Genomic DNA, 16,142 nt, shown 5'->3' with positions numbered 1-16,142 from the left:
TCAAATGTCCACAAAATTTTGTCCGCTAAAGTTTTGCCCTTGACGATGAACGGAGAAATGACGTCAGAATTCCGTAAATTAAAAATCAAAACATTAAACGCCATTGAAATTGAAGGGAAAATGTATGTAAACGAGCAAATCAGCTAATGTATGAGATGACGCATGATGATGTACGATGATAAGAGAGCCCCTCACTTCACACAGGTGTGATTATTTGACAACAAAGGAGCAAACCCTGCCTGCACCTGTGTCTCTTGTTCGATATCTCTCCATTTCTGAGATAGAACCAATTATGTATTGTTGAGACATTGCGGCTTGAGAAGGCCAAACGTTATCCAGTGTATACTGCTGATCATCCCCAATAGGATTCATCGGCTCATCCGTTCTTGATTTTGAACTTGACCTTGATTGTGACCATGACCTTTGAGCTGTTTTATTGATATACAGGAGTAGACTGACAGGACTGAGTAGGGTGCCTGGACCACCATGCCGGTGGCCTGGGCCACCTTTGACCCTTTTGACCCCAAATCATAACTACTGGGGGAGACTCCCCCCCCTGTCAGGTGATAAGAAGCGGCCTGCTCACTCCTCATGCATTGAACGAAGCATGAGCTCAGATCGGGGCTCTCCCCAGATTGGTAGGAGGGAGAGTAGAGCCCAGGATTACAGTTTAGGCAATTGGCACCGCAGGTTACAAAAAACGTGGGATAAAAATGTTGTTTTAGTAAAATCAAGAAAATACTTTCTTAACAAAAATTGCTATTTATATATATTTTTTAAAGAACTCTCAAAACATGTATTTCTTAATCAGATCTTTGGGGTATTTGATTACGTACCTGCACCAACCAAGACACAAAGCTTTTCTCTGTCAAATCTCAATCTAGGTCAATTAGTTGTAAAAATGGTGTGGGAGCCAGCCTGACATGATGGGGCAGCTGGTTTCACAGTTTGGGGGCTACAACTGAGAAGTCTCTCTCCCCCTTTGCTTAGGAACAAATAGGATATATCTATCTATTTGTCTTTCCATCCTACTGTATCTAACTATATCTATCTGGGTAGAATGGGTAGAATATACTTTCTGTAAAAGCCATTAATGTATGAATGCTAAAGTTTGCTTAGCCTTCAACAGTCAGGCTGTGTATACATGCAGTATAATGTAGTTTCAGTGGAGTCACTGCCTCAATACTTATCTCATCAATCAACATAACTGATTGGGCTAAGTCAAGTTTATTATACACTTTACAGAAATAAAGTATCGATATAATAAAGTGAAATAATAAAAAGTCACTTAATGTATGATTGATTGATGTTTTATTGACAAAATACTATACATGAACATAATGTACTTATAAAGATGAAGAGAACTGTATTGTATATATATTAAATTGGACATAAAGTGGACGGTATTTGCCTTTGGCACGCTGGAAGTCAGTATACAACAATAAAAACATCATTACATAAAATACAGTACACAAATGCGTTAAAATACCATATAGAATTCCCATAACGCAGCAACAGTGATCATGGGCTGATAGGGATTAGGTGGTAGAGCTACTTAAACATTTTCTTATTTAATATGTCCACTGCAGTTGGCACTATAACTTTTTTGTTAAGCCTCCTGCCTTATGGTAAGAGATAAAATTCAGGGCGAAGAGGGTGGGTAGAGCCATTGTAAATCTGAATATGTCCTGAAGTTGCAATTGTTTGTCTCCAATGATCTTACAAGCCTAGTTGACTATACCTTGGTGACCCTGCCTTACCTTTTTATAAATGTTATCTGCATTGTTCTGAAAGGTGAGTTTATTGTCTATAGTTGTTCCCATATATTTAAAGACACTGACCTGCTCCACTTCCTCCGCACTCATAATAACAGGCCTAAAGATGGACCCTGAGCCCTCTGCTTCCGTCCCCCCTCCCAAACACAGCTCCTTGGTCTGGTAAAGATGGACCCTGAGCCCTCTGCTTCCGTCCCCCCCTCCCAAACACAGCTCCTTGGTCTGGTAAAGATGGACCCTGAGCCCTCTGCTTCCGTCCCCCCCTCCCAAACACAGCTCCTTGGTCTGGTAAAGATGGACCCTGAGCCCTCTGCTTCCGTCCCCCCCTCCCAAACACAGCTTCTTGGTCTGGTAAAGATGGACCCTGAGCCCTCTGCTTCCGTCCCCCCTCCCAAACACAGCTCCTTGGTCTGGTAAAGATGGACCCTGAGCCCTCTGCTTCCGTCCCCCCCTCCCAAACACAGCTCCTTGGTCTGGTAAAGATGGACCCTGAGCCCTCTGCTCACGTCCCCCCTCCCAAACACAGCTCCTTGGTCTGGTAAAGATGGACCCTGAGCCCTCTGCTCACGTCCCCCCTCCCAAACACAGCTTCTTGGTCTGGTAAAGATGGACCCTGAGCCCTCTGCTTCCGTCCCCCCCTCCCAAACACAGCTCCTTGGTCTTAGTGACATTAAGGTCAATGAAGCTGCCCTCAAACCAGGTGGCAATATGGTCGATGTGCTGGGAGTAGGAGGGGGAAACGTCCTGCAGGCGGGCAACCAAGGCCATCATCATCAGCGTACTTTATGAGAGAGAACTCTTTGTTGTTTTATTTCAACTCATTTGTCTATAGGAGAATAAGAGAGGAGATAAAACACACCCCTGTAGACAGACAGACAGACAGACAGACAGACAGAGCTGTGTAATGGAGTGCAGGTTGCACCACTCAAAAACCTGAAATACATTTATCAAATTGTTACAACTTAAACTTATATAGGGCTGCTACTACTACTAGCAGATTGATGTTGCTGCAACTACTGTACTACTGTTAAAATAATGAATTCTGTAGGTCAACTTCTCCCTTATCAGTGTTGCACATTGTAATGTTTTTGATAATGAATTGATATGGTTCACACACAGTATATGTGGCCTATGGTAGTTTTAAACACACTTTATGCTTTGCAAATTTTTATTTATTGCATTTAACTATGGTGAAAATTACATTTTTTTCCAGATATAAATATAAAGCACTATTGTAACATACAGTACATACTGAGGGATTTAAACGTATTTACATTGTTTTCCATTACATGTTCTTTGGTGAGAAAAATAACTTCATATGAACAGAGGTTTCTATACAAAATAGATTTTTATTTTACAATTTTTAACTGAAGTGACTAATCAAACAATATTAAGGTTACTGCATTATTTATGCAAATGTATATTTACATTTTGGGAATATTCATCCCCATGGGATATTTAATCATTCTGTAGATTAATACACAATACATTATTATTACAGATTCTCCTTTTATAATAATCATAAAACAAAAACTTAATGTACATAATACTGTACATTACACATACAGTACACATATACACATTACATGTGTATATGACAATAATTACAGGCTCATTACACATAGTGTGAGTAGAGTGTAGAGTGTTACCAAATGAGAACAATTTTAGTAGAGATTTATCTTAAGAGGCTCAATACATGCTACAGAATGTCAATAAACATATAGCTAGAATACTTGTTAATAATAATAATAATAAACCTTTATTTATATAGCACCTTTCAAAATGAGGATACAAAGTGCTTTACAAAAAAAAATAAGAACAAATGCAGTGCACACCATAAACAACAGTTTACAATACAATAAAAAATAAAGAACAGACAATGAAATTGTTCTTCCTATCAATCCCGTTGGTTCTATTTACTGCTCTGACCAATCCTTCCATGTATTACGACTTTTAGCTTGTTTCTCTGTAAAGTCGCTTGCAAATATTGGTAGTTACTTATTTTGGCCTGCTTTCTAATGTGATTCTCAAACATTTTCATGTCTAGGACCCCCAGATGTATAGTGCTTATGTGGACTAGTTGCTTATTTTCATATAGACCTGGTTGCTTATTTCTCTCGCAAAATCTGGCAACACTGGCTTTGACTCACAGTAGCACACATCCTCCACCTTTAGCTGCAACATAATTGGGGTCAAGGTCATTGGGCAGCTTTCCACCCTCCCCCCAGATATTCAGCTCTCCAAACACCCCCGTCTCAATCATCTCCTCCTGCCAAGGGATGGAGACATTTCCAGTAGAAAAGTTATCGTAGTCCTTGGCGTCCTTGGCATCCAGGAGCACACCTTTAATTGTGCTGAAGGCGCCCACATCATCAATGTCTTTGGCATAAACTGCCTTAGGGTCAGGGACAAACGGAGGAGGCACCATGCCTGTGGACAAACAGAACATAAATTAAGCGTATACTAAATTCATACAGACCTGGAGGCAGTGTGAGTTATACTCTTGTACTTATGTTAAGTAGGTTATTGTCATAGAACTGGTAACAGTGTATTATTTTGGAATTGTATACATTGCACACCTGCTTCCAGACGTCCCCAATTAAGCTCCTTGAAGAATGGCTGACACTTGAGCTCTGCGCATTCATTGTTTTTGAACCCCAGACGTTTCTGTGGGTCCTTCTCCAACAGAACTTCACAAAAGTCTTTGCAGTCTTTGCTGAATTTGGGTGAATAGGGAGCTGGATCGTTCAAGATTCTGCGTGCAACCTCAGTATTCTCAACCTGAAAACAAGGTATCACAAATGCTCCAAAGTTGTAACTGAGACAGAGCATCATCATCATTTTGTCGAGATCCACAATGCTACGCCAGACTTCCCGGTCCTTCATTGCCACCCCCAGTTCCTGCCTAAGCATGTGTCCCTAGCGATGACATCAGGGAGACAGTTTCCAGACAGAGCAAGCACTCGCAAATTCAACATATTTCCCCTTAAAGGGGAATACCACTAATTTTCAACACTATGTTATGATGTTTCTAAATGTTATCATACCAAATAAGAGTATTTATGTCACAGAGGGGTTTCCTACTTTAGTGTATCCATGTGTAGGAATGAATAATCACTGAGCAAGCAAATCTTAGTTAATTAATTATAGCATATGGATATACTGGTATATTCCTTTTCACAAGATATAGCTCTTGTAGATAAAATAACTAAATTGTCTGAAAATGTGCTAACAAGTCTTTCGTTTATTGTAAAGATGTGCGGTAAAAAGGTAAAAACTATTTTGGGGGTCCCTGCAGGTGATTAGCTTAATCATCTGTGGAAAATTAATATATAAACGCTTGCACTGATGCGACAGATGCTTAATTGCGCCACAAAAAAACATTTCAAACTAAAAACTAAATACTAGATAGAGGCAAACAAGCGCTCGCAAACAAGAGCTCACAATACCTCTCACTCAGTGCTATTTTCATATACCTGTATGTATCTGAGGAACCATGTCAAACTAAATGTAATGCCTACAATTTCATGTGCTTGTCAGGTATATATAGGGGCCCTAGGGGGTCCTCAGTTTTTTTCTTTTTTTGGGGGGGGGGGATAGCTGTTTTGTGAGCTTGTACATCAGCTACTTTAGCTAATTTTGCGTCACACTATGACTGACAAAGTGTAAGTGTGGTTAAAATGAACATTCTCTCATTGTGTTTTGCACCTTCTCTCCTCGAGTTCTAAAGGGTCCTTTGGCTTCGATCATCTCATACACTGTGACTCCAAGCGTAAAATAGTCCACTGAGTAGTCATACTCCTTTTTCTCCAGGAGCTCTGGAGCCATGAAGCCTATATTTATAGACACAAATACAGAAACAATATTATGCAGAAAAGCTTTACAACACTAGCATAGATTAAGCTCTAAAAGCAGCCTGCACCCATCTAACATTAACACAGCAGCCAAATGGCTGTCGTGTTACAGTGTTACAGTAGCACACACTAGCACACTAGAGCACACACTAGTTCTCTACAGCCAACCTTCAATATTGTTCAGCTTTATGCAGTTATTTATGCTTGTATGGTTGCTATAACAAGTTAACGGCAGTGAATACGTCACCATCCATCATCACGGCTCCGGGCCAATGGTCCATTTTTGTTGTATTTCTTTTAAACTTTTTCTTCAGCTTTAATACATTTTCTACTGTACATCATATACATTGCAGGTTTTCAGCGAGCCCACACAGTTTCTGCTTTTCTAGTTCATTTATTTATGCTCACAGTATCAGATTAGTATTTTTTTGTTCCATTTGCATATGAATATGTTCACAATTATCATGTACCTGGAGTTCCTGCATATCCCTTAGTTTTGTCTTTTCCTGGTGGTAGTTCCACAGCGAGACCCAAGTCTGAGAGACGCACATTTCCTGAGTAAAAAAGGGGTTTAGACGTAGCAAAACATATTGTCAGCCATGTGATTGGATGCTGTAGTACCACATCAAGCTCAGATCTGGTACAACATACTTTTAGAGGAATCGTTCACCTGTATCATCCAGCAGTACATTCTCTGGTTTTAGGTCCCTGTAGATGATCCTGTGCTGGTGGAGGTGCTCCATCCCACAGATGATCTGAGCAGCGTAGAAGCAAGTTCTTTTCTCATTGAAACCTGGATTTTTCTCATCCACATTGTACATGTGAAACCTAAAGTAACAATAACTCAAATTAGACAAAGGGACAAGGGAAAGGCATTCTGGTGAATTTTAAGGAAAACTCGTGTTTTGAGCAGTAGGGGCTATGTGGACGAGGGAGCTGTGAGAGAAAATAATCTATTTGGGACAGGTTATTCTCTGACGTACAGTATTACGCACCTCAGGGCCTAGTCTGTATATTAGCCATGAGCTTGATCTACCTTAGGCTGATTAGGAGAGATGAGAAGGAGCACATTGTTCCCACACTGTCAAACACTGAGACTGACACCACTTTATACTAAGGCTGGGAAGTTCTGCCAGACTGAGGATTGGACAGCTCCCAAGTATGTGTGCATATGTGTGTTTAGAAATGTATGCTACCTGAGGTCTCCTCCGTTCATGATGGTCATAACTAGACAGAGGTCTGTCTTGGTCTGGAAGGCGTATGCCAGTGACACAATGAAGCGACTGTGAACTTTTGCCAGAATGAGTTTCTCCACAATTGCTCCCTAAAAACAAGTCAAGTAGTATTAGTCTCCATCAATGTATGCATGTTGAACATAAACACAATGCAGTGAGGTTATTGAAAGTGTCCTATACATTTGAGGGACTTGATTGGTTCATCAAAGACTCCGTCTAGCTTGGGCAGGGACATCAGTAGGTTTTCATGATGTTGTCATTTTCATGTGATGTGATGTGCATCATGTACCTTAGCTGTTCTTTACCTCTACAATGATAATGTTGCTAATTCAGTTTTGCTCCTGTGGACCAAAATGTAAGCAAAAGGTAAATCTCCATTAACCACTAATGATTTTACAAGCAGGGGGCTTGAACTTGGGGCATTTTATCTATGCCTGGTTCTGAGCCGATTAGCGAGGTCTTGCAAGCTGCTTTTCATTGAGCCATTGTGGCTCTGATTAGGGTTAAACTAAGTCTCTGGACTCACTGGGTAATCTTTTCAAACAACTCTACCCCTTTGGTTTTGAGGTTTTGAAGGGAAAGTGTTAACTTTGTGTCACAATGCTTGTTATACCATTCTAATGGCTCTGGGAGCAATGTTGGGGTGGGGCAGCATGAACCATTCTAATGGCTCTGGGAGCGATGTTGGGGTGGGGCAGCATGAACCATTCTAATGGCTCTGGGAGCGACGTTGGGGTGGGGCAGCATGAACCCTTTACCTCATAACCATTCTAATGGCTCTGGGAGCGATGTTGGGGTGGGGCAGCATGAACCCTTTACCTCATAACCATTCTAATGGCTCTGGGAGCGACGTTGGGGTGGGGCAGCATGAACCCTTTACCTCATAACCATTCTAATGGCTCTGGGAGCGATGTTGGGGCGGGGCAGCATGAACCCTTTACCTCATAACCATTCTAATGGCTCTGGGAGCGATGTTGGGGTGGGGCAGCATGAACCCTTTACCTCATAGCCTTTGCGTTTCTTCAGCCTCTTCTTGCAAAGCTTCTTATTGGCATACATCTTCCCTGTCGCCTTGGCCTGACAAGCATGCACTTCCCCAAAACCTCCTTTGCCAAGCACTCTAAAGTCCATGAACCAATCCTCATTAATATTCTGACTTTCCAGCCATTTGAACTGAACAAAGCGCAAGAAGTACATGCTGTTCTTGAAGCCCGCAAGGGCTGTCTTCTCCAGGTGTTTGAGGAGCTGCTGCTCGCTTTCTTTGAACAGGTCATTAGGGACGTTCTTGTGATCTGCTTTCACTTTAGCAATTGCCTTCTCATCAAGGAATTTGCAAAAGGTTTTGGATGCAGACTCAAAGTACTTATTGATAACCTTTTGTGCCTTCTGTGCTCTGTCTTTCTCTTGGGAACAGTTGTAGTCTGCTATATCCTTCCACAGCTGTCCAGCATTCTTGTGAGCGGCCTCGCTGTCCAAGTATTCCTGGAAGAGGCGCATGCCGATGGACTGTTGGACACACATGCTGTCAAACTTTGAGTCGACTTTTGACTTCATCTGCTCACAGTCCCTAATGTGTGGGAGGTTTAGTTTAGCACGGTACTTCTTGTCACGCAGGGCAGCTGGTGAGGTACCATCCAGACTGCCACGGGCTGACACATAGGCAGAGTTAGCCACCACTGTTGTCAGACCACCGATATCCATGGTTACACTTCACCTGGAATACACAAGACAGAGAAATACACTAATGAGAAGTATAGCCTAGAATTTGTCATCCGATGCCATTGCTTGCTGAAAATAACTTATTTTAATCTGTTACCTTCGGTTAGCAACTTAGGCTACACAGTCTCTCTCTTGCACAGTACAAAATTAATTTGCAGTATCGAGCTTGAGGCACCTAATATAACATGACACCACTTGTCCATTGAACTTCAATGGAACGCGGACGTCATGTTATTTTCTGTCGCCCTATTACTTTGAATAGTTTGCTCGTTATTGATAGTAGGCTACAGTATGGGTGATGATGATGTATCATTTATGATTATTACTGTAGTCTAGAAGTGCTTCTAGACTAGAGGTCTTTCACAAATGGCTATGAAATGCCTGCAGATGTTCCAATTTTCTTTTTTCTCGAATCCAGTTTTATCCCTAGTGTTGTTACTGTAACTTGGCTTTCAATGTATGACTATAGCCTTAAAGTTTAAACCTGCAGTGTTGCAGGGTAGCCAACTAGGGTTGTCACGATCGGATCGGGTGATCGGAAATCGGGCCGTTCGCGTAATTTTCAAATGATCGGAATCGGATCGGGAGCAAAAAATTATATCCATATCATGATATTAGACTGGAAATTGTCTGTGATTTGGGATATTCTATACTATTGTGATATGGCATAAACGTGTTCTATAAAATATAATAAAATATAATATCGGGAAAAATCAGTATCGGCAGATGCTCAAAATCAAATTATCGGAATCAGGAGCAAAAGAAACGTGATCGCGACATCCCTATAGATCCCAAAGATCCTATGTTTTTACAGTCTAATTGTCTAGTCTAATTTTGTAATTTATTGTGGATTTATAGCTTTTCATGAAACTTGGTATAGGAATGATCAGTGCTGTAGGCTGCCTTGAAGAGATGGTTAACTCAAGGTCAACATCAGTATGTCATAAAATAATAAAGTTCCTTAATTTAAAGTATAACTGTTATTTGGATTTAGTATTTTATCAATACAAGATGAGCATTAACAATGACACCACAGGTTTTTCAAACCTTTCAAACTCTTAATTTCTCCCATACATTGTCAACCACAAAAAAGGGAACTTTCTTGTTTGACTCTGACAATAAATATTTAACATTTGAAACAATGAAACACTTATAGCTTGCATGTTAAATGTTGATAAATGAATGTTGAACATTGTTACCTACCTTACTTTTCCCGCGTAGCGATGAATAAGGTTTTAAAGGCAATTAATCAAATGACGACCATGTAGTTCCTTTAGATATTTTCCACTGAACTCTGTTAAGATGAAGGTATCATCATCGCTGTACTGTCGACATCTGTTAGGCTTTTGCTCTTGAGTCTCTGACTCTCCCCTCATTCACAGTGGTAGCTTGACCATGACATGTTGAAAAGGTAGGAGGTTCAGGTCTAGGTCTATACACTGCATGTAAAATCCTGCTTGATAGGTTCATTAGCTGGCAGGGATTACACTACGACATTATCAGGGAAAGCTGCTTGTCAGGGGCTATTAGCATATATCAGCAGCGGGAGGGATTACTGTTGAAGACAGCTTCATCCACTCTGAAATCTTAGAAGATGGCCTTTTCCTGTTCTCTTTACTTATTTGTGTTATTATTTTTATATGATGTGTGGACCCAATTATCAATCTCGCCGGGGAAAGTCACTTAGAGCTTGACCCAGATGATGGCTGTTCCGATGCTCATGATGAGGTCTAAAGTCACTTAGAGCTTGACCCAGATGATGGCTGTTCCGATGCTCATGATGAGGTCTTTGGGGCAGTTAGGGCCGATTCATACTCCTATTTTCCACTGTAGAGCATACAATGTGACGTCATTTGAGGTTCGGGGGAGGCGGGTACCGTCCTAAAGTCGGCTCTTCGGTGCTACTGAACATTTCTGACGAGCCAAAATCATTTCGGCTCTACAGCGCCGAAACAGCGGTAAAATAGTAGGAGTATGAATCGGCCCTTAATGGGGTCAAGTGTCTTGCTCATGATGACTGACACATATTACTGGGTGGGCCCACTGGGCATGGAGGAGAACCGCTGACCTTCTGATTACTGGGTGGGCCCACTGGGCCTGGAGGAGAACCGCTGACCTTCTGATTACTGGGTGGGCCCACTGGGCCTGGAGGAGAACCGCTGACCTTCTGATTACTGGGTGGGCCCACTGGGCCTGGAGGAGAACCGCTGACCTTCTGTTTACTGGGTGGGCCCACTGGGCCTGGAGGATAACCGCTGACCTTCTGATTACTGGGTGGGCCCACTGGGCCTGGAGGATAACCGCTGACCTTCTGATTACTGGGTGGGCCCACTGGGCCTGGAGGAGAACCGCTGTCCTTCTGATTACCAGAAGGACTCTTCCCATGTTCCCATTAAGCTACAACTGCCCCTAAAATGTTTTTACAGCGTTTTCTTCTTCTTTTTAGCATTTTGTTTTAGACAGGACAGTGCAGTCACTCAGAATCAAATTGGGGTCGTTGCAATAATGGTTGAAATGCAGTATAACCATTATCATTGAGTCGACTTGACACACATTGATTGAATATTTATTTGTCAGAAATGTAAACAGCACGTTATACAATGAGACACAAAAGGCTAAAAGGATAACACAAAAAAGGCTTGGGGAATTGTTTCCATTGTGGTCCTATGTATTATTTATTTATTCTTTATACATTCGGATCCTCATTAGCTGCCACCAAAGTATAGCAGCTACTCTTCCTGGGGTCCACAACAACAATACATTTAACACAACACAATAAAATGTATGCAATTCATCAACACAGTATAAAATAAATCAAACACAAACACAAATGTTTGTGTTTACACAAACCCTCAAAACTGGACATAGGAGTGCCTAGCGCCTCTCAAAAACAATAATACCGGTAGTGTCATCAACAAAACATTACATGTATGTAGGCCTACTGTACAAAGGCAAAAAATGAAAAACAGTGGCAGTGAATTACATCTATGGGAATTTGCATTTACCTCGGGGTCAACTACTGGTGCACACTTCTTTGTACCGGTATGTTTTACTTGCTGTAGTAGTAAACCTCAATGAGAAAATATCTGAAAAGTAAAACAATTGTATCTAGGCTTAATGATGTAGTGTAATTGATTTGACTGTTGTCCATAACTGCTATTTAGAAATGGAAGGATAAACTGTGCAACTGGTGTCGTTTAGAAGTACCGGTAGCCTAATTTTATAGGCAATTTATTAAACATGGTTTACAATAGTGGTCTAGCTAGCTGTGAGAGAAAAGCCTAAACGGAAATGGGCAACAGATCACAAGCACCAATTGGATTAGTAGTCTGACACTAAACATGACACAGAAGCACTAATCTCTGAACTAGGTCATTTCACACAAAGGGATGGTGGAAGGAACATATACACTGTCTAAACGGGTAGCCTACGGTGTCTAAACGGGTAGGCTGTGGTGTCATCAGCCTGTTCTGCCTGGCACAAATACAGAGCACAACTGAGATCTATCCCGGCACAATTATCATTTTACCAAACCTAATTCACTGAGTAATGTATTCAATACTTTCTATGTCTCTCACTTTGTTTGACTGTGGTGGGTCAAAAGAACTGGACCTTGAAATCCAATTTAAAGAGTTAAAACAATTAACACTAAACACTTCTAATCCAGTTAGCTGGCTGGAAAAAAACCTCACTGTCCAGAGAGGAGACCAGGCCATTAAAAATAATAATAATCCCATAATTGCACTCACTAGTCGTCGCTCTGTTATTTGATGTCTGATAGATGACAAACAATGATTCAAACGAGATGGAAAGAGAACCTGTGTGGTGGAACCTGGATAGGGAAAGACACAAGTTGGTTATTGCAAGAAAAGTGCGCAATTTACGTAGTCAGGAACTCAAATCACAGTGCAATGAGGTGAGAGTTAGAGAGCAAGTGATACAGAGGGGGAGAGTGAGTAATTTATCTTTCCATTCCCACAATAATAGAGTCAAAATGGTCTATAACTGTGACAACAGAGCCCATAACCCATGATGCACAGTAACTCTGAAACACCACTGCTTACAGTACAGAGTTCACAAAAACTCTAATAAATAGCTTACGTTTGGGAGAAGTGAAAACACAGCTTTCTTATGCTAATGGTTAATAACTGTAAGTTTGGTCAGCCCACTGAGGAGAAAAATGGAATCACACAGACAGGTTTAATCATTTTATAGTAGGATGTGTGTGTGTGTGTGTGTGTGTGTGTGTGTGTGTGTGTGTGTGTGTGTGTGTGTGTGTGTGTGTGTGTGTGTGTGTGTGTGTGTGTGTTTAAATATCATTTGTTCCATGCTGACTGCATATCTGAAGGATGTCGGTGGAAGGAAGTATCTATCCATTTATACATTTGTTTATCTAAGGATTTCTATGAGTAGTAATTACAAAAACAGAGAGGGGAGTTGCACCACTCGGTTCACACGGGTGTGATTTTTTACTCTTAAATGGTTTCCAAGTAGCTCAGTTAACTTAAGTCATGCAGTAAGTACTGGGAGGGAGCTGATGTTAGCCTGTCCACCTCCCGAGTTCTTGGCTGATACTACGATCTACTTCTCTTAAATAATACAATGTAATACATGTCATTCACAGAACACAAATTTTGGCTGTTCAAGCCCCTCCGATACACAGCTTTGTGCACGGAATGTGACAATTTGATTGGCTGATGTATGATGATAAAAGTGCCCCTCACAAAAGTGTGATTTTTAACTATATGTCAAGGATTACATAGTAATTTTAGTTTACGCTCTCTTCAGCTGATTAAACAGAGATGTGGTTATAAACATGCCATTGTTAGCCACTGTTCTTCCTCAGACAATTACCCAAGATTAACTACAACTACTTGATACATATGCACTACCATGCAAGCAAAGCCTTAGAAGCCTCATACATACTGTATTGTAGCGGCCAGCTATGGCTGCAGCCAATAGGACTGTCTTGGGGGTGGGACTTACTGGGGAGTGATTGACGGGGGCCTATGTGTACGCTCTGTGTGTATAGTTTGTGTGAGAGAGCAAACCTGACTAGGAGGTACACACTCAAATGCTGTTGTTATATGGATGATTATTGAACTAATAAAGAGAGATCTTTATCATTGGAACTACGTCTCTGCCTCCGGTTCCTGGGATTGTTACAGTATATAGCCTACAGCAGGGTACCCCAATAGGCGGCCCGCGGGCCATTTGCGGCCCACAGAGCGTCCCCTTGTGGCCCATGAAAGAATTTTTTTTTTTTTTTTTTAAGGGTCCCAGATATAAATGGCATTAAATGGGGGTCAGTAGCCTATGCATGTCAAACTGCCTGGGCATCCTTTTCAAATGGGGTCTTGCCCTGAAAATTCATTTTCAGGGCAAGACCTCGACCTCGCGCGTGCAGACTCGGCCCCCAGCCTGGTACGCTAGTCAAAATATGGCCCTTGAGGAAAATTAATTGGGGAACCCTGGCCTACAGCCAGCCAGCCAGCCAGCCAGCCAGGTAGGCAGGTAGGCAAGTAGACAGGCATGGCAAATGACTGTCTAGTGTCTTCACAGAAGATCCAAGCAGAGCTCTCAACACCCTTTATTGCCAGCTACATAACAAGACGTATTAACTTGGTTTAGCTAGCTTTGAAAATGAAAGTTACATGTAAGGGTAAGGGACGGGTTAGGTCCATGTTTCAGAGTAGCAGTATGTTTCTGTCCAGAGACTTTGCAGGGACCATTACTGTGTGAGCTCAGGTCCTCAGGATGATGGCTGTAGATGCAAAAGAATTACAGTAACATCTAGTGGCCATAAGTGGAAATTGTCACTACACTCCCTGATAGATACACCTCCAACACAGCATTTTAGTTTATTAGTCAGGCTTTACACCAACTTTGATACAATGATTTTGAACTGATATGTGAACAGCACTCTTCACCACCATCATCAAAATACCTAGTGAGGGAATATCTTTTGTAAAAATGGTGTTCCATCATCGCTGTTCTGGTGGGTCATGGTGGCCAAACACATGCAACACATGCATGAACATTTTATGTTCTTGATACTAATATATGTATACATCATAAAATGATCAACTTCCAAATGTGATAAAGTTGACTTATTTTGACATTATTAAAGTAACAGAACATGAAATATCAATAACACCTTTTATTGCAATAAAGAATACAAATTAATATGCATCATAGTGTCACGTGAAACATGTTATAGAGCTGTGCATTCTATCTAGCTGTCACAATTGCATTTGCAAAGTGGGGAGCAGTCCAAATTTGCATTGCTGCACTTTACAGGTGCATCTGATCAGCTCTCTACAAGCTCTGGAAACCTCTGGAATGGTAAGCCAAACTGGCACCCATGACTCTTCTTCCTTGGCCCACACATAGTTCTGTGGAGAAGGAATCACTTGATGCCTTTGTGTGCTGGTGGCCCAGATGCCTGCTTGGTAGACTGCCCGTTTCACGTGCTGGAGGAGTGCACCATGGGTGGGAGGTAATTTCTCCATTGTTTGATTTTGTTCAAAGAAGAGTTATTTTCTTTTTTCGTTGATGGAGCTCAAAGGACTGGATTTGGCGTACAAGATGACCGTTAGTCTTTCAAGCTCCCGGAAGTGCTGGCAGTCAACATCTAGTTGCTGGAAGGGAAGCTTTGCCAGATTGACAAATGTTTCTGTCGCAGCATCATAGGCCAGGTCCGCCAAGCTGACTTCTTACCCTTTCCATTAAAGGCAGATGTTTTGTCACAACCGTCAACCGGAATATGGTAGGGCTCGAGATTTGGGTTCCCCTAGGGCCTAGGCTTTTGCAGTCAAGCAGGCATCTGAGCCACCAGCACACAAAGCCACCAAGTGATTCCTTCTCCACAGAACTATGGATGGGTCAAGGAAGATGTGCCAGTTTGCCAGTGGTGCCAGTTTGGCTGACCATTCCAGAGGTTTCCAGAGCTTGCAGAGACTGCTCCCCACTTTAAGCACAGCTCTGTAACTATGATGCATATCCTTCTCTACTATAATCGAAAGGGGGAACAAACCAATATGCCTGTTTAGCTGTCTGGCTTCTCCTACCAAACCACTCCGTTAGCACACATCTCTCCATGCACAAAAACAATCTGCACTACATTGCCCCCACGCATATTTATTGTACAAATATTACTTTTGTGTGCCATACTGTTACTACAACAATTTAAACATTCACCGACCCCTCCCCTTTTCACTGCGCGCGCACACACACACACACACACACACACACACACACACACACACACACACACACACACACACACACACACACACACACACACACACACAGTACAGTAACGTATATTGTGGTACAGTATGGTACATTGCAGTACAGTACGGCACAGTATGGTACGGTACATTACCGTGTGGTACAGTACAATATGGTACAGTACAGTACAGTCTGGTACAGTACAGTACACTATGGTACAGTACGGTTCAGTACCGCACCCAAATAGTCTGACTGAACAAGTGGCCACCTGGACAACTGGCCACCTGGATGAGTCGGCACTTGGACAACTGGCCACCTGGATGGTG

The 16,142-nt window shown here is 41.9% G+C and overlaps 1 protein-coding gene across 1 annotated transcript; it reads right to left on the bottom strand.

Annotated features, from left to right (window-relative positions):
- Positions 1–3,921: 3,921 nt before the first annotated feature.
- grk1b (G protein-coupled receptor kinase 1 b) lies at positions 3,922–9,514 on the bottom strand (the record flags this gene model as incomplete). The annotated part of the gene is made up of 7 exons (XM_083768424.1): positions 7,867–9,514; positions 6,826–6,953; positions 6,300–6,457; positions 6,100–6,183; positions 5,484–5,608; positions 4,355–4,556; positions 3,922–4,205 (listed from the first exon to the last, which is right to left on the bottom strand). The coding sequence occupies exons 1-7, from the start codon at positions 8,563–8,565 to the stop codon at positions 3,922–3,924; spliced, it is 1,680 nt and encodes a 559-aa protein (XP_083624550.1). The 5' UTR covers positions 8,566–9,514.
- Between the last annotated feature and the right edge of the window lie 6,628 nt (positions 9,515–16,142).

The sequence above is a fragment of the Protomyctophum parallelum genome (assembly GCF_964188405.1).
Source record: "Protomyctophum parallelum genome assembly, chromosome: 1".
Lineage (NCBI taxonomy): Eukaryota > Metazoa > Chordata > Actinopteri > Myctophiformes > Myctophidae > Protomyctophum > Protomyctophum parallelum.
This window is presented reverse-complemented; position numbering and strand designations above follow the sequence as displayed.